This window comes from Melospiza melodia, chromosome 5 (genome assembly GCF_035770615.1).
Source record: "Melospiza melodia melodia isolate bMelMel2 chromosome 5, bMelMel2.pri, whole genome shotgun sequence".
Classification (NCBI taxonomy): Eukaryota; Metazoa; Chordata; class Aves; order Passeriformes; family Passerellidae; genus Melospiza; species Melospiza melodia.
The window spans coordinates 33,762,450-33,787,010 of NC_086198.1; the positions used below are offsets into that span (position 1 = coordinate 33,762,450).

General features: G+C 38.0%; 1 protein-coding gene across 1 annotated transcript; it reads right to left on the minus strand.

The window, feature by feature from the left end:
* Nucleotides 1-309: 309 nt before the first annotated feature.
* MGAT4D (MGAT4 family member D) lies at nucleotides 310-20,753 on the minus strand. Its single transcript, XM_063158021.1, has 15 exons — nucleotides 20,663-20,753; nucleotides 14,896-15,057; nucleotides 13,340-13,480; nucleotides 12,497-12,630; nucleotides 10,613-10,659; nucleotides 9,672-9,785; nucleotides 8,326-8,401; nucleotides 5,149-5,260; nucleotides 4,456-4,586; nucleotides 3,816-3,923; nucleotides 3,201-3,394; nucleotides 2,167-2,245; nucleotides 1,981-2,059; nucleotides 1,585-1,697; nucleotides 310-1,074 (listed from the first exon to the last, which is right to left on the minus strand). Exons 1-15 carry the CDS (start codon nucleotides 20,751-20,753, stop codon nucleotides 1,048-1,050), a joined length of 1,608 nt encoding a protein of 535 aa, XP_063014091.1. The 3' UTR covers nucleotides 310-1,047.
* Between the last annotated feature and the right edge of the window lie 3,808 nt (nucleotides 20,754-24,561).

The following is a 24,561-nucleotide window of genomic DNA, read 5'->3' on the forward strand; positions in this document are numbered from 1 at the left end:
TCTGATAAGCTTTTGAGCTTGAAAATACCCTTCAACAACTAGAGAGAAATCTCAATTTACTGTGAAAATCTATTATTTTAGTATATTCTAGGTTTATTTCCTGCTGTCAGGATGCAATGCCTGTGCAGGGGAATGAGGGTGCAGTCGTGCTCCATGTGCTAAGGAATTCTGACCATTAGGTGTCCAAGGTAGATTGTCATTTCCCAAAATCTTTTCAAATGAGACTGCTGTGGTTTACCCTTTATTTTCAAATTTATGTTGAATTTGAACTTGTGACAAGAATTGAAATGTCAGTACACGCTGATTATCTAATTTCAGGATCCAAAATTTTATTTAAATAGATTTTCTTTTTACAAAAATATAGTTACACGTAATACCCTTATTTCCTGTAATTAATTCAATGCACAATTCACTGAGAAGTTATACAATCTTCCAAAAAATACTTGTTTAAGTTTCAAGTTATTCACATGGTAATTTGTAGGAAATTTTTATTGAAAAAAATATTTAACATAACTCATGGCACATTAAGGCTGAAACACATTTATATTAAGTTCGAGATCAATTTCCATAACATTAAGTTGTTCCTGTGAACTACTTTAAATACCTGCAATGAATATTGACAACTTTTCCTTCAGTTCTAATTTCCCTACAAAACTGACCAGTGTTTTCAATGGAGTTGAACACCGTGTCCTGAATATTTTTCAAAAATGCCTGTATTTTTATTTCTGGTGAAACTCCTTATACCTTTATGCTTTGGTCCCTGAGGCAGGCTGTAATGCCTTATCAATTGCTTGTAATAATATCTTTTTAATGTTTATACATGACATATTTCTCAAGAACATGTTATGGAAATTACTAACATTGTTTTCATATACCTTGTCATATAAAGACCTAAGATTTATCCCAACTCTTTCCTAATACAGAGCATTAAGAACTAACAGGGCATGGAATTGGATCTTTTGTCCCAGTCTTTTTGTTTTGTTTTGTTGAAGTCAGCCTTGTTTTCCAGAAATACATAACAAGTGACACATCAAAAATGTATTTTTTTCAGTTTTCAGATGTCTTGATAAGTACCTGGAAAAAACCAAAATCTATTATTTTCTAAAATCTGCAGGAGCTTTGCCTACAACATTAGTTTTTTCCCTTCTTCCAGTTTAAGGCTGCAGTAATTCTCTTCAGTGACTTCTGCTAAGAATTTCTATTTATGACTTACTGACATTTAAACACTTGGGGAAAAACTTGGTAGAATTAAAAATGAGAGGCTCATCTGAAAATGCTGACATAATGTAATTAATGTTGAAGATGGTGACTGAAAAGAGCTTTGTTTGTCAAAACCCAAGTCCTAGCAAGTACAGTTACAGCACTGCAAAACTGGAGAATCATCCTGCATGAGCATTTCCAGCACTTTCAATGAAGTATGTTTAATTTCTCTCCTGAAAATAATGAACACAATTCTTCACTTGTGTTTTTCCACACAAAATTCCACTCAAAATGAAATATGAATGATTACCCGTAGTATACAACCGGAAGAAGCAGAATTCATTTAATAATGAGAAATAGAAATGCTTTTATTGCTGTGCTTACCTCACTGAGTATTGCCCAGACTGGAGAGTCAGAGCTGACTGATAAACGAATGGCCTCTATTCTTCCTATTGCCTGGCTGATGCTGCCTTCTGCTGTGCCATTTTCAAAAGCCCCTGAAAAAAATGCAGACTCTTTACAGGGACTGTAATTAGTTCTCCTTCTAATTAGATGTCTTGGCTTTTGCCACTGGTGATATTTAAATCAAAATAGGAGAGTCATTGATCAGACACCATACACTACAACACACACTAATGCAAAGGCCCCTTCCCTTCCCTTCCCTTCCCCTTCCCCTTGGAATGCTGAATTTACCAAAGAGTTAATGTAATCCTTAAGAGCAGAAACATTTTACATGCAGGAACAAAATTACTGGTTTTGAAGTAACAAGAAATAATTTACCTATTTTTAAATATCCGTCTTTGGTTGCTGGGTAGTTAAATTTACTGCCATTGTGAATCAATTCTTTTCTTAGCGTTTTCTGTAAAAAATAAAACAATAACATTTCAAGAAGTATTTTCTGGGTTGTGACATTTTATGCTGACTATCATTCTGAAAATGCAATATGGTTCTAAAGGAGAGACTTACATCAGCTGGCAGCACTTCCACAGTGGTGTTAAACAGTTTATCACCAGGGTGCTCCACGTTCCCACTTCTGAACAAGTACCTGATGATAGAGGTGTATTATTTCCAGCTATTTTATACTTCAGAAGAGTTCTAGGGGAGTAATTCTTTGAAGGAAGGTTTCAGATACCTTTTCTTTATATATTTGGGGCTAGAGAGAACAGAAATAGCCCCTTGAAACTATAAACCAAACCATAATATAGTATTTTTATTTTAAACAGAACAACTATTTAAACCATCTTTCTCTGGGACCACAAAGGTAACTGTTCTCCATTTTTAGTGCTCAAGTTCCAAATAAATTAACTTTCCATGTTTAAATGGCTAAGGAAGGTCTGCCCTCTGATCTGTTCCTGTGATTGTAACACTGAAGTGGAATGAATGGGCTTCTGGAAGGTGAGTGGCAGCAAAAATTTCTGTTTCTACCTGGCCATATACTACATGCCAGGAGAATTCCCCTTTTTTATCAATACTGGTCAACTCAGGTGCTTCTAAAGAATTTCCTTTGTAGCCAGTAAGCAAGAGCATTGACCAAACAACAATCCAAGCAAAACCATCTAAGAATAAATAAAAACCCCCACTTTGTTTTAAATTTCTGGCATTAAGAGTCCTTAGGGTTTTAGATTCAAAAAGAACAAGGAGAAGTGAAATCATCAAACTCTCTCCTCTGGTATCAAATATTCACCATTGATGAAATTCATTAGTTGAAAACAAATTCCTTTGAGAATTATCATGTAAAATATTTACCTGAAGAAATAAATAATAGTATTTACCTGAAGACATAAAAGGAAAAAATATTCAGAAGCTCTCTAACTACCAATGAAGACATGTATTTCAGGAGGGGATCTGCTCAAGAAGAGCAGATAAATAGTAAATCATGGGATTTTTTTTAGTAACAGCTGTTTGCATAAACAGTTGAGCACCGATAACTCCAAAGAGAATCAAGTATTTCCAAACTGGATATATGTAGGCTTCCATGTTCCATATCATGTAATACTTACTTTTCAACTTCTAGTGGATTTAAAAATGTGAACCTGATGTAGTCACCTGCCACTGGAGCTAAGGCCCAAAAACAGTCTTGTCCTTTGTAAACTTTTTCCAGGGTATATTGCTCATATATTTTTAGGCTTGTGTCCACTTTTGCAGGTGGATTATTATGTGCTTTATGTAGCAACATTTTTCCAAAATCTTTATCCTGTTGATATAAAGAAATGTAATTTCACTCATACAATGGAAAAAAAAGTGCATTGGTGTCTGTAATTAGTACAGGAAACTATTCCAGAAAATAACCACCTCAGTGTCAAAAAACACACCACCTATTTTTAATACATATAGAATATTGATTTCACTGTAAACACTGGACTCGATGTTACAATCTGTAGACAGAGCTGTACTGATCGTTTCTTAGCTGCCGAGATTTAAAAATAAAAATTTTCACAGGAGGCCATTTCATAGCCTGCAGCTTAGATGCCACATCAAAATTCCCTACCAAGCCTGTAGAACATAGTTGGATATTGAAATGCCACATAATGCCAAAGATGCGGTCCTTGATTTGAGAAATAAGTCAGAACACAAGCATATAATGTAAAAATATGGCATTGATTTCTCGTTCTTACTTTCAAATTCTGTATCTTCCCAGCCAAGGATGAAAAGGTTCCCATGTGCTGAAAGAGAGATGGCTTAGCACGGACACGCAACTTTGACTTTTCCTTCTCACAGTGTGTCTAGAAACAAAGTAAAAGGGAGTGAAGGGTTATTTAACCAAGGAGAGACAAGCTACGTTTCATAAGGCAATTTCATTATGTAGTTAAGGGTATGGGTTCTGATATTTTATCCATATTTACATGAGTTATCCTTGAATTAACAATCACCTCCTGTCACATACACTGTCTCTAGACCAAAACTCATCATTCCACTCATGCTGTTATTTAGATTTGAAGGTTCAATCACCAGTAATTCATGGATTTCTGCAGAGTATGTGATGAATCACGCTCAGGGTGACAAAAATTGACTCAAATCTGAAACTGACTGATTTCTTAACTATTTCTGGTAAACTTTATTTCAACTTTTAGTCTTGCCACATAATTCTAATTAAACTATTTTGACCAAAACTGACCTTCTTAAGAAGGATTCTGGTTACATTTCAATATTCGTAATTTTGCCTCTTTCTGTTGTGTTTGGCAGGCTTTAACGTACTCTAAGTTATGGATCTTTTATCACATAGTTAGAGAAAGCCCTTAAGTACTGCATACTTACTGCATCCTTCTCTGGATTGCACACTTTAACCCAGAGCAGGTGGTCTATGAGCCAGTCTATAGGCTTATCCTTATAGAACATGAGAAAAAATTCCACTATTTGTGGTAAGTCTTCTGATTTAAACAATTTTCCTGAAAGCAAGACAAGAAGTTATCTTTTTATTGCTATGCAAGAAGTTACCTTTTTATTGCTATGCAGTTTTGTGTTTAAATGGAATTTATTTAAATAAACATTTAAGTATCACACCAGCCTTGCACACATTTAATGTAATTATGATATTTCATGAGAAACTTCACATAGAATCTGGCTTTGAAGTGTTCTGATCATCCAGGCCTTTGATATGGGATGCATAGTCTCCTCCACAAAGAAAAGGAAGTTTTTGGGGGGTTTTTTATAGATTGTTCAAATTCCCTTCTTGAAAAGAGAACTACACATTACAGGGGCACACAGTTCCCTGAGGTGGAACAATTTCCTCCTTATGGGAACTCAGTTATAAATCCTGTGCTGAAGAGACTCTGTGTTAACAAGGCAGTTTTAAAGAGAACAAAAATCAAACTACTTTCAGAGGGCTGTTTCCTGAAGAACCAAGGAAGTTTTGATATGCAGGTTCTTCCATGCTTTGAGATGTGATTCTGACTTTTTCACCTACACAGCTCCAAATGCAGCTGATCCTGCTGAGGTCTTAATACTTACCAATAAATCCAAGCTGTGAGAACTCAAGAACCATCCAATCTTGGGACTGCTGAGCAGCAAAGCTTTTTATGCTCTCAACAAAATCAGGCTTGGCTATAATATCATCTTCCAGCTGGGAGGAGGGGGGAATGCAACAGAAAAACAGAAGGCAAGCAATGATTGTATTGTTTGCAGAGGGGGTGATGACACTGCCACAAGAAAATGAAAACTGTGCTGTGTTTAATTGCTGTACCACATGTCCTGGAGCTGAAGGGTATTGGAAGAGGAGACTGACATCCATCCAGGAAATGGGAAAGGCTTCATGGCTGCCTGGCTTCCGGACAAGAACTGGGCATCCGAAAGGCCAGGAGCTGTTCCTGCCACTGAAACTGAGGATTGTGAATCCAGACAAGGAGCTTGGAGGCAGCGACACAAAGGAAATAAATGCATTCCAGAAATAATTAAGGAGTGAGTAATTCATGGTTTGAATTCAGGATGGGTGTGAAAACACAGGAAGAGGAGGCAAATATTCAGGAAAATATTGCTGGGGTGTAGTGTAATCATACAGTAATTTATTCTAACTGCTGTACGTGCTGGAGCTGGCTTCAGAAAGTTGAACAGCTAGAAAATTAATCCTTTGGGGAAAAAGCCCCAGCCAAACAAAACATGATTTCCTGCTGCTTTTGGGTCTTCAGCTGAGGCAGCGGGGTCATCATCAAGAGCTTGAGAGATCAGGCCCAGAGGTTTTAGCTGAATTTCTGCATCACTTCAAGAGTGGGGCTGGCTGACAAGAAATGTGTTGGCAGCAGTGAACCCAGGAATAAGCAGAATGGAGTTAGAAAATTGAAATTAAGAGATCTGTTTTGACACTGACATTTTGTCTCACCGACAATGAATTTGAAAACTGTGGGAGCTCTACCAAATAGCAGGCACAACCTAGAGTCTAGTGAGGGGAAGAAAAATAAATTCCATCTAAAGTGAACTCACCGAGATATTGCTCGGGCTTTAAATCCATTACAGAAATTCTGCTGGGAATGAATATTACAAATATATATATATATATGCACAAAGCTTTCCAGATTCCACATGAGGCAATAAAAATCATAGCAGTAGTTCAGGAAACTATTACAAGTTAAGTTAGAACTTGATAAGAGATTTTATCTGAAGAAGCCAAGATTTATTTAATGGTTAGTTTTTGTTTCATCTCAGTGCTAATAGAAAACACTTAAAAACTGTTGTATGTGTGTTTCTTTCAGATTTGAAATGTTTGATTCCTGCAGTGAACTACATGGACAAGAAATAACAAGTGCATGCCCTCACTATGAGGCTGGGGTTGGATTGCCTGCTTTTATGGCTGATGCCATGATTGTAAGTGCTTCAAGGGTCCCTGGTGCTTGCAGGGAGGTTCAGTGGAAGTGGAAACAAGGACCTCAAAGTTCTATTGAGGTGGGGCAAAAAAGCTTTAAGGTGACAAGTTGATCAGTGGGTAATCAGTGGGTTGGGTTCATGCCCACAGTAAGCCTGTTAGCTTCAATGGACTTTACAAAAAGACTTGAATCCTGGTTCAGCAGGATCCTAAAAAAAGTGTTTGTTCAGCAAAGATCTCATCTGGCCCATGGCATCAGCTGTGCTGCACACGTCAGGACTAACTCTGTGTACTTATCTTCTCTCAGGGTTTGGGAGTTGGTGTCAGCCACTCAGTCAATGCCATTCCTGACTAAACCAAACAAAAATCTAACCTAGCTCAAGTTCTGCTTAAGATTGCTGAGGTAAATATTGTACCAGTCCAAGGAAAAGCAGTTTTAAATTGTTTGCTTTCCTTTAACACAGGACTTCTAAACAGAGGAGGACATAACTGAGTTTGTGCTTCTCACCTGCACTCTACAGAGCAGCTTTGGGGCAGCCCAGCATCTGTGCTACAGGAGCAGCTGCAGGCTGGACACAGAAATGAAGAATGGGATAGAGTAGGAACAGTATGAGGAATGGGATGAGGAAAGTGTAGTTCCTTTTTGAGAAAATTCCAAAAGCAAACATAGCTCCCAGCAGACTACCACCATCCAGGCTTTGTCCTTAATAACACAGCTCAGTTATTATATAATGCCTCAGATAAGAAAACACATGCTCTCCATTCCTTTAGAAATACAAATACAAAAGTAAGTAATTGTGGTGCAAATAGGAACCCTTGGAGAACTTGGTAACATCAAGTGTCTGACAGCATCTTAATGTTTCACTTCACTGGGTTTCCTACACCTTGATGCTCTAGTGCACTCAGTAAACTTGGAAAATGTTCTTAAAAATACACACAAGCCACAGGAGAATACTTCATTTTCCATGAAACCATAACTGTTCAAAACACAGCATTTTTGTTTGCCCACCTGCATCCTGAGCACCTACGCCACATTTGAGAACAGAGCATGGGGACTCTCAAGTAGCCCAGCTCAAATGGAATTTTGCTGAATCCTGAAAAAAACTGTAGGAGATGCCACATCCTGCACACTCCTGCTTCCAGGAAACTGTGATGTCCTTATGGAACACCAACTCTGAGGCAAAATGCTCTTCTGAGCTTTTTAAAAGTTATTGAGATAGGTGAAATTTTATAGACCTGTTCCATAACTGAGCAGCTCTTATAAATGTTGGAATCTGTGGTGGTGATTAAGGTCTTTAGGGAGTGCAAATTAGCACAAATCCTGAATGATGGTTAAAGCTGAGCTTAAATGCATGGGGATCCTCCTAAAGGCTAACACAATATTTTCTGGAGAATTAAGGATCTGTGCCAAGTTGTAGCTGACCTTTTCTCAAGTATCACTGTACTGGTATGTCCCTGTCTGAAATATTTCACTTCACTGCCATCTGGGCTATAACCTGAACCTGTCACTACTCTTTCTCCTGGCTGCAGTAAGTAAAAAGATACTAAAGTCTGACTTTCTCAACCTAATCAAATGAGGGTTTCATTCTTCAGTTACCTTGCTCTTCAGCCTCACAAATGGCAGGAAGGGAGAGATGGCTTTAATCAAACAGTACCTGGCTGCAAGATGTAGATAAATACAGAAATATGTGGATGCTTGTAAGGAGCAGAGGCAAAATACACAGAAAATGACATAAGATTGCTGGTTTTATTGAGGCCTTTGAAATGAAAATTGCCAAAACTAAGCATCAGTACAGAGCTATTGCTGATACTTAATGATAATATGGACGTACCTGTAAATAAAACGTTCCCTTAGGCTGAGCATACAGCATTAAAAAGCTATAGTCCAAATTCTGTTTAGTTCTCCACCTAAACATAAGCAGCAAATTCTGATAAGCTTTTTGAGCTTTTTTATTATTTCTATAATAAGAGAACCTCTAATGCTCTGCATTTTTTGTCTCTAAAATAAAATCTTAAGGTTGTATATTCCAACCCATTGTTAAGTGCAAAAGCATTCACCTACGATCAGTGTAAACATTCGTAAATAATTTCATTTTCCTGTAAAAGTTAACATTAAATAAACAAAAAAATATTTATCTCTGTCAATGGAGCTTGAAACAAAATTTCTAACAAGTTATTAATATCAAATGACTTATAATATTCTACTAATTATTTTATGAAGAGTAGAAATAAAGACACATGGATTATTTATAGATGAAAAAGTAAATGGTTTTACATATGAACAGCACAAGAGCAGGTTGATAACCATGATTTTCAGGTCTAAATATAAACACATATTTAGTACAGTCTCTCATTTTACCAGAGGACGATAATGATGTTTGATAATCAACACTGAAAGACTACAGAGTAATTTATTTGTGGTTAATTAACATAAAAGTATAGCTGATCCAAATCAAATAATATCTAAAATTAAATTATAAGTATGTAAACTTGCTTATGGTCTATGGTATGAACACATATCTATAAAGCCAATATACATAAAGACATATATGTAAATATACTAGCTGATTTCCTCCAGCCTAAACTCTTAGTACTGCAACTCTCTTGCTGCATTGTTGCATTGGCTTCTGATAAATTAGTTATTATTGATGAAGAAAATAAATTTCCTCCAATAAACATATATATATTTTAAGGTTATAATCTGTCTTACTGAATTTGGGGCATGGGAGTGAATGAAATCACCATGAAGGGTGTAGTAAGAGTAGATAAAAGCCCAATGACCACCATAATTTAGGTCATTAATTAAACCCACAGTAGCTGTCAGTGATTAGCTAGAGGGCCATGTGGGCTGTGTGTTCACAGAGACTCTCCCTCATCAGTGACATTAAAGATTTTTCTCTTTTTTCCCTTATGACAGATCACATAGCCCATTACTTGTTGGCATCATCCATCAGGTTTAAAACCTCTTGGATGCCCAGAGCCAACACCTAAAGGAGCTGCCTTGGCTCTCACCCTGAAGCTGATGTGCAGAATAGTAATTCCCAAGATCCCCTTGTAAATTCTTTTTACCAGTACAAATGAGGTCCTTCAGCTCTGACATTATCAGCTCAAACAATGCTGACTTTTTCTGAATTTTCCATTTTACACTCTTAGCAAAGTTCTAAGGCTTTACTCTTACCTTACTCGGTCCTCAGAATCTCCGAGCGTTTTCTGCAGGTTGGAAAGGTCTGGGTAATAGGAAGCAGGAGGAGAAACAACCTCCAGGACTCCAGACTGGACTTCTCTGGGGAAGCTGGGCAGAGAACCCCAGTGAGACCCTGCTCCTCAAAAACCCTTGTGGGGGCAACCACAGACAGCAGCTGCCCTGTAACCTCCTTTGGGAGCCAAACCTGGAAGTCAAATTTCCCCTTTCCTCCAAAAAACCACACAGCAACTAATCAAAAAGTCTAAACAAAAACCACCAGCCCAACAAACAACCCAACAAAAACAAACAATCAAGCCTCAGGTGCAATAAATGCATCATGTTAAAACCCCAACACAAAACAGGTAGAGCAGTGGTTTTAAAACTGAGTTTCCCATTTCCTATGATTAGTAAACAAAAGATAACACTAAAAATTAAACACATCAGAGTACCAGCATTATGAGAAAAAAATATCAATCTGACTGTGTAACCCTGACAAAGCAAACACTCTGTGCAATTTTTTCAAAAGCCATAAAGCAGTAATCAAAATGATCTGAGGGTTTGAGTTGCTGTAGGGATTGAGTGAAGCAGGATGCGCAGAAACCCTGAAATGAGGAAGACAAAGGATCCTCCAGGGATCTTGTTCAGGGAAAATAAGAGCAAGCAGAACTGCAGTGGGAACCAAGCTTCCATTTGGCATCTCTAGGGTTAACCTGGCAGGGCAAAGACCACCCATCTCATGTTGCCCACCATGCAGTAGCAATTATTATAAATTACAAATGTAACCCCACTGCTGTCCCAAGTGCATTGCCTCCCTGAAAAATAGTAAAGAATATAAGGAAACCTTTGCCTCAGGTGCATTTCAGCGTTGAAATGTTCTAGTTCTTTCCATAAAAGCTCCAAATACATCCACACTGGTGGCTGAGTGTAGGACTTACCTGGTTTTAACACTTTCTGCAACACTCTTAACATACTCTGCATCCACCTAAAGAAAAGAAGGGAAGGTTTCATTAAAAGTCACTTAGTTTTGTATTAAACAACACTTTGTAGGGAATAGGCATATGCAAACGCTTAATTTTTTTTTCCTTCCAAACAAATGTGGTATGTTACAGCAGCATTTCTAGTAAGGAGCAGTATGAGCTTTTCAAGCCAACCAAACTTTCACTATAGTTCCCTTTTGTTTCCAGCTATCTCCAGCTGCCATTTCTGGCACTGTCTTTCACTGCTTTTGCAGAAGACCAGGCTGTTTTCTGGCTAAAATTCTGTTCTGCCATGCCAGTAAAGCACAGCCATAAAACTATCAGTAAAAAAAAAAACTGGTTTGGGTTAATAATCCAAAAATCACAAAAGAGGCCTAAGGCTGATGAGAAAAATCACCTAAGCAAAATATTCTAAAGCCAGCAATACTTAAAATTTTTATTTAATTTCTTCCTAATACAACAAACTTACAGCTCTATGTTTGGAAATTTTGAGGACATTCATCACTGCTGTTTCATAAAAGTACCAATGCTAGTGTGCCAAACATATCTGTTAACTACATTTAGAGTGAAAAGTTTTATTTCTAAAGCAACACAATAACTGTCTTAGGAGTTCAGATTTTTTCTTTAAATAAAAAAATTCTTTAATATATAATTGTTACCAATTATATGTTAAACTTGTGGTAAGAAAAAAAAAGTGAAATACAGAACTGTGGTAAGAAAAAACAATATCCAGAACTTAAAACTCACTCTCAGTCAATAAGTTACTCTAGCTTAACCCATGATGCAAACCTTCACCTTGATCTTTTAAAACTTTGTGGGAAGAAGGAAGGTGTGGATTCATGACCAGTGAGCACACCTGCCCTCCTCTCACAATAAAATGTTCTTATCAGCTCTCAGATCAGCGTGGTTATCTGCTCCACTTTACTGCATGGCTGAAAGATGGAAGCTGTGAGAACATGACTTTGGGTTGGGAGGAAAGGGACAGTGGGTCCTACAATGGCAGTTTAACCCTAAATTGGCTGATATGGACCATAACTGCACCCACAGCTCCTGTTTGTTTGAAGTGTCACATTAGGACTCTGCACAGAGGGAAACTATTCAAAAGTCAGCCCCTAAAAGCTCACAGAATCCTCAATAAAAAGCCCTGTAATAAAAAGTTTACCTCAATGGCAGCCAGGCAAAGTTCATCACTGCCAGGGTATTGCAAAATACCAACTGCAAAGTGAGATCAGCTCCTAGAAACAATGCTGAAGAGGAACTACATAAAATTGGTCCTCTGTACTCATCATTGGGATCCAAACAGAAAACTGGAAGGCATGGCTAAAATTAAAGTGAGCTATACTCTGTTTGACACTTTTACACCTGCAAAAGAGATGGCTAAATAATAAAAAAATAGCAAACTGTAACTGTTAATGACTACAGGCATTGATTCATTGCTGTCTATGGAAGGACAAAGACATATGAAGAATAAATATGAATTCTGAATAAATGCACAGTCGTTTTACCTGCTAGATGCTGTTACTAGCTAATTCCTTTCTGCAGCTTTTTCTATTTCTGATGTAATCAAGGTGGTTTTGAGTGAGAAAAAAAAGCATTTGTCCTTAATATCTTACCTTGAGCACTGTTTACTTTCCCAAACATGTTCAAGGCTCTGAACAGTTTTCTTTTGCATGGGACATGCCAAAACACACGCAGAAAGCTCCAATATGTCAAGATGCTTTGCAAGATACGTGTTATTAAACCAGCTGATAAATAACAAAGGCTAACAGCACTTTGCACTATTACAGTTAGACATAAATAATATTTTCTATCAGCGTGCTGCACCTTTCCATGCACACTCACCTCTGCTACAAAGATGATTATTACACAGTCCCTCTTCTGCTCCTCAGAGAGTTGGTACAGCAGGGAATGCAGAGTATCAATCAGGTAATTTTGTTTTTCCCTTTTCACTGTAGGAATACCCATCACCAGGGAGACTGCAAAGAGAGAATGCCTCAAGCCATGTCAGTAAAGGGAAACTGAAATCACATTTTAATTTTGATTTGATGTGCCCATGGAAGTGGTGACAGTTAATATTTAAGGAAATACCATTACAGCATTTGCTGTCACATGACAGTGAGGACAATGCATTTAAAATTTGTATTGTAGTTCACTGGAATTCATTATGATTTCTGCAGGTGCCAGCTAATTTCTCATGTGGATAAAAAAAGCTCCATTGAAGATATATTAATAATCCTTTAAATGATCACATCACCTTTCCCTTTGCTTCTCACATTGGCAAACTGAATGCATGGCAAATTTGCCTTGGCTTCCTCATCCATACTCATTTTGTGGGGGGAAAATGTCAGCTACTGCATCTTAGCCATATGAATATATGATTAAAACAAAAAATAATATTTTTTTCAATTAAGATTATTTTTTATATATTATGTAATTGTTATTGTTATTATATTTTATAATAATTATTTTATAATTATTTTTATTCCAGGTCTTTAAGATAAAGACCTGGAATAGGGGGTGGGCATTTTAAAAGAATTTTTGCTATTGCTATTAAAATTCATTCAGCTTGGCAACATTAGAAAGTTAAGGGAGAAAATCTATTCAAACTCTTGATTATGTTTCATTGCTAGAAATTGATAAAAAATACAAACATATAGCAAATAGAAGCCAAACTTGATTTCCTACCTCCAGTTCTCTGTTGCCCAAAAATAACATTTGGGAAAATTGCATCTTCATATTCTCGCAGGTGAGGGAGATAGTAGTAGATGTTTGTAAGGTGCACGGGAAGTTTTCTGGGCAGGGTTAACTCTTTCCACTTTAATTCACCTTAAAGACACAGCAAACACAGAGACCCACATAAAACCAAAAGCAAGCAGAGAATTCTATTTCTTCACCTGTTTTGCTCAGCTGAACACTGGCAGATCACCACACACAAGGTTATTCAATCAGAACTATTCCTCAGAAATGATTACATGTCATATATATTACATTATATTGAATTGAGAATTTCCCAGAGCTTCCCATTCAGCTTGAACATCCTGGGGTATCATCTGTATTTCCCTGCACACTTGCAGGACTGAGCCATCCAAAAACACAGCAGGTAGTTATTGCAAAGGCAGCAGTAAAAAACTGCTTGGTTTGGGGATTTTTTTTTTTTTACATGCTAGGCAAACAATTTTAAAGTGAAAAGAAACAGAGATTCTGATTAATAACCTTCTTAACTACTTAATAAACTTAAATGCTTTCCCCAAACAGTAACACATGGTGGTTTTCACAGCAGAAGCAAAGGTTCTCTATTTACAAAAAGTCCTATGGTAAAAATAATGACCACATACAGGCCTTTAAAAACTATTCAAGAAACAAAAGGCTGTAGCAGTTAAGAGAAATGCAGGGATTTTATTTTTCTTTACTACTTTAAAATAAAGATGAAAGCAAAAGAACATTTATTGACTGGGATGGAAAGTTACTTTTCCCAAGGAATGCATCTAAAATAACTTCCAAAATTTACCACCCTTCACAGTTGCATACATGTGTCACAAAACCCACCATCAGCTTTACTCACTCAGCTTAGATTGAGAAGGGCAGAGGCTTACTGAATGGGCAGTATTTTAAGTTTTACAACTTCCAAAAGGTACTCCCACAGAAAATTAGGTCCAAAAAGAGATTTCCTACCTTACAGAAAATACTTTAAAACCCCCTGAAGCAACCATATATATCTGCCCAGAGATTTGTGTGTGAGAGAGACCCACAAGTCCTTCTACTGTTGAGCCATTAAATAAACTGGAATTTTGCTGCACAGAAACCACCTCCACAACTTTTCAAGGGCTTTCCTTCTTTGTTTGGCAGTAGTACCTATCAAATATTGGGCAGGGGAGTTCAGTTCCATTGACTGCAATCAACCTTTCCATTTTGGCTGTATAATAAAACATGGCTGGAATGGGAAGCAGAAGGGTAAGTAAAAATAAAAGGAAAATTATTCAGCGAGGCTCTGCCAGTCCCAACAGGGAGGAAAACACAGATTGTGCACAATTACATGATTTATTTTAGGTTACAAAATCAGACTGTCCATCTATTGCATGTAACTCCAGTGCGCAGATAGACAGAGGTGCACAACAGCCTGTAAGGCAAGGTAACTAAAAAGTTCTATTAAACAATGGGAAGAAGCCAGATCACTGAACTTTACATGTTGGTGTCCTAAAAAAACCCCAACAAAACAAAAACCAAAGCAAACCCCTACACACCTGTGCGATTTTTTGTCATGTTCATTCCTCTTGCAGCTATATTTTTGATTTCATCTAGGGCACTGCTCAGTTCATGTGATATTTTTTTGTTTTCCACGTCAGCATACAACAGTCTTTGCTGAAGTTCCAGCAGCTGCTGTTCGTACGTATCTAAGCCATTTCCTGCAATAAGAACATAATTAATTTTCTAAAAGATGATTGATGATGGAATGAAGTTCAAAACCAGGAGATGGTCCAGACGATCACATCCCCAAAGTGCGTAAACAATAATAAAGTTTATTCAGGAGAAGAAGTAGTCTGGAAGAATATTAAGAAGGTAGAGTTTAGGGAGCACCGCTGGGTAAAGGTAAACTGAAGTCAAAACCAAGAATACAAAATCTGTGAGTTGCAGGGGAAGGTGCTCCTTTCTTCACCAAACAACAAATCATGATGGCCCTTTTAACACTGAAAAGTATAATTATATAATGGCTTGTCTTGTGTTTCAAACACTATTAAGAATAAACAGAGATATTAGAAGCATTCAGTCCATGAGTTACATTCTTCATCTATGAGTATTTAAGAACTGTTACTAAAGACGGTTATTATAAAGCAACACTTCAATAACAATTGGTAAAGAAAGGAGAAGAGGACTTCTGCCTCATTTTAAAATGTTTTATATGCTGCTTCTTTTATTGGTTTTGTCGTGGTGGAGTTGGTTTGGTTTTTTCCCTAGTTAAATGGTGTTATTTAGATAACATATTATCCCATTCTGCTTGTGGGCTGTGCCAGATTTTATCTGTGGCAGCTCTCATTTTCCACAACCCACCATTGTCTCTCTGCAAAAGTGAATTCCCAGGGATTGTCACCTGCAAAAGGCACTAGAGCAAAACACAGAGGTAACACCAATTTGTGAGGATTTGCAGAGGTGTTTCAAACTGGAATTAGTTTGCATTTTGGATAAACGGGGTTTTATTTGCATTAAACACAAGTCCTTAATTTAACCAATAAATGTGTGATTGGAAGACTGAATTTTAACACACCTAGGAAGAAAGTGGTTAGAAAAAAAAAGAAGTAAACATGCGATGTGTATTATCATTATTTACCTCATTAAAATTTTAAAGGATGTTTAATAAAACCCCATTAAATGAATGCTTCCTAAAACTTTTGACACTCTTAAAAATCTTTTGACTTGCAAGAAAGGCATTTGTATATATGAATATTTTATACTATGGAGCTATGAACATAAATTTAGCATTGCTGAAGGAAGGAGAAATCTGGATTATTTCAGCTGCATGCAACAAGACTGTTCTTCTTGATTGAGGTAGGATTCCCTAAGAATGATTCTTAGTAATCACTTATGTCATTTGTTTTGGTGGCTCAGGAAGCAAGGGTTTGACACAAGGAACATAATACTCACTCACCTGTGGTGAAGAATTAATTTCTTATAAAAATATATAGTTTGAAATAGAAGATTAAATGTTCTAATAGAAGATTAAATGTTACTAGAGCACATGTAAATAGGCAGCATTAACTATTACTAAATTTTTGTCAAAAAATGTGTGTTTGGAAAGCATTATGAAGGTAAACACTCAAAATATTTCAACAGTCATTGAGTTGAAATAGACTCGTGTGTGTGATCATAAATGCTTTCAGTCCCATTAACGATTTCTGGCACTATCTAAGAGCTGTGGGACAATTCCTCACTATCTCGTCATAGCACTCAAACAGAAAAGAAAATAAAAGGAGAATTTGGAGTGGCAGAAAGGAGGGAAGAAAGCACTTCAAAGTCTAGCAGTGACTCTTGTTCCTGTTTCTTGATTACAAGTTGAATTGCTTATCATACCTAAAGACTGTTTCTTTGAGAAACTGAAATTTGGTTAACAGACTCCTTAAAAGAAAACCATATAAGCACACTTACTGCAAAAGATCTTGTCATTCTGTGTGCCTGGAACCACTGCCCACTGCTCAGGTCAATGAGGCATGTTAAACCACTGAGGCATGCCTTGCACCAACAACCAGCAGGTTATTATCTCTCCATAACTGATCTAATACCAGATACCTCTCTGAATCTTGTTACATGAGCTTTGCACACTCAAGTTTTGTGCTCTCTGAGTAAGGAAGGAAAAAAAAATAATCTCCAAACAATGCCCCCATCTCAGGTCAGAACAGCGAGTCCTTAGGCAAACATTTAAATTCAACAATGCGCATTACCTTTAACTATGTTGTTTAGAGTCTTACAGCACAGTGTTATTTGTGACTTCCAAAATGTTAGAGAAGCACTGTGCCAAAGAAAAGCACAACGTGGGGCAGGGGAGATGGGGTTCCTCTATTCCCACACAGGGCAGGCTGGGAACAGGACCAGAATGCTTTTACTGAACAATTTTCTGAACAATACTGTCTCTAACTGAAAAGAAATAAGCAAACTTGTTTCAAAGAAAATACAACTTAAGCTCTAACAATATTCTTTTAAATGTTGGCAAACAATCCTCATTTTACACTCAAGTTTTTCCTACATTAGAATGTAGTGAAAAGTGATCTTAAAACATTCAGTCAGAACATCACCATATAGGAAAGCAATATTATTAAAATAAGTGAAAAAATACAGAAATTGAATGGATATTGTATGGTGCTTGGCTATAATTGGTATACTTTGGTTTTTAGGTAGTACCCACTCACTTCAAGCAATTACTACTGCTTTGTTCTGGTTGGTATTTTAAATATTTAATTATTTTACTTCTCTTCCTGAAGTAGCAACAAATTATATACACCTTCAGTTAAATGCCTAGCCATCAGCTAAGGTATTTCTAGCCAAAACTCTGTTCCTCAAGGCTCAGTGTGCAGCACTAGGAAAGCAGAAGGGCATGTCTGAGGTTATGACCAGACACTGCACAGCAAACAAAGAGAGGTCTGAAATGCTCCCTTACCCCTTTCTCTACAAACCCCAACAATATCTGGCCTCCTTTTGTGCCACAACATTTATGGCTAAGTCCCTCTACTCTTTAGGCACTGAAGTGAGAAGCAGCAGAATCTTTATTTAATAAATTGCACGTGTTGAAGCCAGTAAAACTACACAGCTTTAAGTATCCCACAAATTTAGGTGAAAAGTTCAGCAACGTGTTACAAACCAATGCAGAGAGATTTAATCTTGTAACCCTTGAGAGCAACATGAAGAAGCAGTGCCAAAATAGATGATCTGATTTATCTCGTTGCTGTGACTTACAAAAATTTCACTGTTATTCAGCAAAAACCAAAATTTCTTCTCAAAGACCAAAAATTCTTCTTTGGTGAATGTAATTTACCAAAATTTCTTTTTATCCATGAATACTGTTCCCTCTGAAGAAACTTCTTGCAAGTTCATAATGAGTTTATAATATGGTTTTGCCTTCTGCTTTTCAAGTGGCAAAATCGTCACTGCCTCCTTACATTTGCTTTCTTGTTTTTATATAAGGCTGATTTTTTTTTTTTTAATGGATCGGTATTTACATGGAAAACAATAACTAATATTGTGTGAGAAGAGCACTACACATACTGTAAGTTGTATGCTATCTCTCAGAACCCCAAACCTATTTTTGTATTATAGAAGTGCTTAAGACCATAGTCTTGAGCTTGGGTGCGCTGTCCTCGTTTCACAAAGCTTATTCACTATCCCAAAATCAACTGCTTTCCCAGAAACAATTATATAGTCAGAAACCAGAGGGAATACTGCTGACTACTGCTGCTTGGTGTGGCAGACTGTAGCCAAAAAATCAAGAGCAGCCCAAACACTTCAATGGGCATAGCAGAGAAGTTAACAAAAGTTAGGGGAGATTTAACAAATGTATGAGAGAAAATGAGTAGAAAACATCTGACAGATGAGGGAAAGAGATGGGAGCTGCCAAGCTGGACTCTCAGTAACTGGTGGGCTGAGGGAAAAGGGCATCAGGAAAGAAAATACACATCGTGCTTTGAGAGGCACCAAAAGTGGGAATTCCTACAGTGCTCTAAGCACGGCAATGGAGAGCCAATTCAGCAGTGCAGAAGGAAAAAACCAGAGCTAGAACAACATCTAAGCAGAGACATCTGCCTGTTTTCAGAGCAAAATATTAATTACAAGCCATTTTCTTAAACAAACACCCTGTGACAACAACAGGGCATCAGTGGTTCTGCTCCCAATAATTGTCTCTGCAGAAAAAGGTAACAACTTTGTTATTGCTACCTATGGCTGGATGCTCTTAAGATTTTCTGGATGGGTAAAAGGCTTGTCTTCTAACACCCCTTGGGAGCATAGACTATATTTTCAGTAAAATAAACATAATACAAAGTCATTCACCACGTACTGCTACTTTCTCCTTTAGTTACTAATATTAACTATTTTACTTGCACATTTGTGAGATTTACCAAGCGCATGAGGGTCTAAAGACTACCTATTTACAGATGCAATGACCAAAAGTTAGCTACAAAACAGGTGCAAATAACAGTAATTAGGAAAATTATACCCTCTGAGAGGAATTAGTTACTCAGTTTGCTGTGGAGGAGGAGCCAGCTGTGGAAAGAGAAGTTAAGGCAACACATATACACCACAACACATTATCCCTCTTGCCCAAAACAAACAAAACACAAACAAAATCCCAAAGCAAAACAGCCCAACAGGGAATGCCATCAGAGAAACGTCTAAAACAAAGTAAAATTAAAATGTAATGTCAGCAATGAGGAGCGTCAAAACACAAACCACGAGACAACACAATGGTAACTACAGAATGGGACAAACACTTTCATTCTGACCTCTCTTGGATTTCAGTCTCCTAAGATTTTTCCTCATTTTTCCTTCCCCACCCCTCACAGGAGTGCCACTGAAGGAAACATAAAATGTTGTAAGGCAAACAACCGTAAAAGGCAGGAGGATCACCACTGTCTCAACTCTATTCAATACACAATTGCAGGGCCAAGATCTCTACACCACTTCTATTTGTTACAGAAATAATTAATATAAACAAATTATCTGCTACCTGGAGTTGTGTTCATTCCAGAAATAACTAAGTGGTTTATTCCAATTCTTCTGCACCTGTAACACCAAACCTCTTACAAAGGTGTGTGTAGGAAGCACTGAGAGATCCACTCTCTTTCCCTCACCCCAAACCAATAACAATAACAAACCAATAACTCACCCCCTCACCCACAACAAGCCATGTCTGCAAGTCTCAGAGATACTATTTGGAAAGACCACCTCATTTCTTTCTGGAAAGTATCATCAGTTTTATTTTTCCTACATTGGCTCAGAGAATTTTAGACATGGCTTTATGAAGATCTATGTGGCACATACCACCTACATAACCTACTAAAACGGCAGCGCATCATTTTAAAGTTTAGAAATAAAATATAAAAACTCGGGTTTTTTTTTTTCCCTCGGCATTCTGGTCCTGGAAATATGCACAGGAAAAAAGTGACAGTACACGAGGCCCAAATACAATTACGGGATTGATAATGCTACTTTTATCCTCCACAACAATGAAATCAAATCTAGTTTAAAAGCGACAGCCACGGCAATCACGTTTAGATTTTCCTTTCCATCTTAACGTAAGAAAAAGAGTTGAAAAAAATAAAAGAGGGGGGAAAATAAAAGAGGAAAAAAGAGGGGGAAAAAGGCAAGAAGAAACTTTTATAGTTTCTTAAATTTAGGGCTGTATTTTTAATCCTAGCCCTGCCCCGGTAGCGGGCGGGCTCCGGGCGCGCTGCCCCATGGCACGGCCGGTGCCCGCCGCCCTCCGCGCCCGCACCGACGGCACGGACGGGACTCCCCCGCCGCTCTCACCTGGGCCGCCGTGCCTCAGCGCGAACCACAGCAGGGGAAAGGCGGCGCCGAGGCACAGCGCCGGCAGCACCTGCCCGAGCCGCAGCCGCATCTCCCGCGGGCACTGCCCGCAGCACCCGCACCGCACCGGCACCGGCACCGGCAGCGCCGGGGCAACGCGGGCGGGGCGTGGTCGCGCTGCCCTGCCCTGCCCAAGTCATAGCATTGAAAGGAATGAGATGGATGTGTCCTTACAAACAGGTGCTGTGGATCTGCTGGTAGCTAGGGCCAGAGACCTGCAGGTAGGGAAGGAACGAGAGAAACTAGCAGTTTCAGAAAATGTTGCTAATTGACAGGGATACTGCTCAGCCGAGGTCATGCTTGATTCCCGAACTTGGAGAAAAAGAATAAAGACTCGATAGAACCGTGTTGTGCAAGGGGTGGTGCGTGTGTGCGCACGTTAAGGGGGAATTGGGAAGTCTGTGCCTCCGGGTACCTCAGCCAATGGGGAAAGGAAGAGGGTGATGTGCCTGGGAAAATCAGGATAATAAGGGGGCTATGTCCTCCAACAATCTGAGAGACCCCATGGGAAATACCTCATCCCTCCCTTTGTTCATGAATAAAGTTACAGAACTCCTCTGTCTCCTTTTTGAACGTAGACTTCTCGTTATGTTTTTTCTGCACAACATTGAACATTATTTGACTCGTTCGAAACAAATGGGGCATTTGTTTTTACATTGCTTGCGAGATTGTATCAGGAAGGCAAGCTGTGTGCAATTAATACATGCATTTAGCACAGTCACAGAATCAGGTAAATAAACCAAGCTTTTCAGTTCCCCTTCAAAGAGGAAGGAGGGCAAGCAGGTGCATCTCACCCGACCAAAGTCTAATGGTACACTGGTACCTGTACCTGATAACAGCATTATACTGCAGCCATTGTCCTTGCTCCACACATGTGCCTTTCCATTCAGACACACACCTGTTGCCTTTTCAGGTCTTCAGCAATCCATAAGGAAACAAAAAATTAGTCACTGCTCAGAATACATCTCCTACAACAATAGTTTATAAAGGGAACAGATACCTCGTTTACCACGGTTCCTGGAACCACTTACAGCAACACAGTTCTAAATAAACCACCTACGTTTCATGGACAAAAATGTTCCTCCTAATACCTGATCAGCAGGTATTTAGTGGCTTTTGCTTTGACATGTTCTCTACCTGCTCACAAATCCACCTTTCACTCTGCAGCTATGACAAAGAAAATATGCTTTCCTGTTCTGTGCTGCAAACATGCAAAAGACAGCTTCAGAAATCAGACTGGGCTTGGGCAGCTCTCAAAAGCAGTGAGCTTTTTGCTAGCTAAACTGATATCTACTTCTTAATGTATTACTAGCATATATAATTCATTACCTTATTTACCCAGAGGACATAGTAATCTAGACAATTTGTTTTCTGAAAATATGCTTGTATTATTAATACAGTATCTCTTCTTCCCTTTCTCCATTTGCTTACTTAACAATTTACCTCATTTTGTACCAAACCCCCAAATGATTTTGTGTGCAAAATGAATGGTGTGGTGCAGAGCAATGCCAAATTCTACAACAGATGTGTCCAGACACAGGTGTGCTGGAGTCCTAATATCAATGCTGCCTTTATATGCCCCTCTGTATACTAACAACAGTAGAACTATGTCCGTTTTGGAAATTTGGGACCTCACAAATTGTATATTGCTGCTCTGGCAAGGTCAGCATGACCTTCCTGTGTTTGAGTTATGATATGGATGAGTTTATATCTCTGTTTACTAATTCCTTTGAATTATAAATGTTATTGTTCATTAAAAATGCAGGAGACTGCTAGTAGCCTGCATCAGTATAGACATGAACTAAAAATCTCAGTGTGGCCCCATAAATTGCTGGGAAGCCTTGAGTTAGACCTCATTATTCCTGTCCTGTACACACATTTCTTGTGAACTTCCCTCTACCTTCTGTTTCTGTGCCATTTAAAATATAAATATTTTACTGAGAAATCTTCTTTAAGCTACACTTTGGATATGCATTTATAATTGGTTAATAGGATGCAATGCAATCACAACACAATCCTATTTACTGCCTCCCCATCACCATTCCCCTCTCCCATTTAATAAACTAAAAGCTCAGGGCAAAAATTTGGATGGAGGGTCAATGTAGATTTTGGCACATTTGCAGTAAAATAGAGATTAAGAACTAAAAAGAACAAATGAGCATTAAATATCCCCCCCAATAATGAATAAAATATCTTTATTGGTTGGTGTTCTATCTGTAATAAAGCTAAAACGAACATGTAAATGATGTGGTCAAGCAGGAGGGCTGCTGAAGATAAGATTAACAGAAATCTAACACACATTTCATTTTAGCTTTTTCTTGCTCAGATGACTGCTCCACATCTTTATACTGTTTTCACACATCCATGTGTAAGCAAGGGTAGACAAAAGAAACATTAAAATAAATATTTGACATTATACAGGCTTCTGGCTGAGCCAAGCAGTAGATTATTTTCCATGTCCTTCATCTGCAAAGGAATAGGAACAAAGAATAACTGCCAGTAATAACAGGTAATGGCTGCTGCCATGGAGAGTTTTCTGACTAGAGACAGATCCAGCTGCTGGTTATTTGCCCTGCTGCTCACCCAAGAAATGGGATTTAAAAAAGTAAACAGGTTATGATCTTTACTTCTACCAAAGTCTCTGTGAAGGTGAAACTTGAAGGCAAATACTGAATACAAGAGGAAGGTGGATTTTTTTTAAGTTACTGCATGGTATTTTTGACTGTCTTAATAGAATTTATTAACTGACTGCACATGATGTTACAGAGACATCTTGCATGATTCACGTGCTAACATTTGTACAAAATCAAACATGCTTGCTGTCTTGCAATTTACAAAAAGCTGTGGAAAAAAACAGTCAAAAAAGCGTGCTATAATATTTTTAAAGCATTAATTGGTTACAGATTTTACTTTAAAATACAGATTTAAAGTGAAGGAAACATCATATAAGCAGAAATAAGTGTAAGACTAAAGCTTGCATCTTTTAAACTCACATTTCAGAAGGGCTTAATTTAAACCAAGACCTTAAAATCTGTCAAGCTTACCTCAACAAACCTAATTCTGTCACAGAGAAGTGTGGTGCAATGTACTGCCAACACCAGATATTCTACACATCAGTCCTGGAGACTGGAAGCAAAAACAATTGATAAAACAATAATAATATAATGTGTGTATGTATTGTTACCGTAAATCACAATAGAAAGCGGAACAAATTCCAAAAATCATAGAAAAAGTTACTTTGATTCTTGACATTCCACACAAAATGTAATTTCTGTTTAAACAATTGAGGTTCACATATCAGTGGTTTCCCCACATGAAGCCTTGCACCCCTGTGAGTACAGAACCCAGGGAGAGGATGCCAAACAAGCTGGTCTGTGCTCTGAAATCCTCTCTGGGACATAGGCCATCAGACCTGCTGTGTGGCTTTTGATTTAGTGTAAAAGTAAGCTCAATTTCCACACATCAAAAAATATATCAGAATGCAGTCAAGCACGTCTGCCAGCTCCCTTACAACACTCCAAATTTTGCATACAATTCCGTGCTCAACCCATGTTTACTGAAACAATAAACTGTAATACAACGGCAGCAGTGACTGAAACTAAATGGAGCACTCAGGCTGAACCTTCATTCAGCAAAGGCAAGGCAAGGTCCATGGTAACACACTCCTTGAAATCATCTAGCCCAACTGTTGCAAGATGTGGAATATGTAAAAATTTTCTTAAGAAAGAATATCCTTTGGTGTTTTGATCTTTATCTACTTTCAAGACTAACCAGCAAGAGGGGAGATTTAAGTCATGAAACAGAGAGCACCCAACAAGCTCTAGGCGATGTCCAGGTGT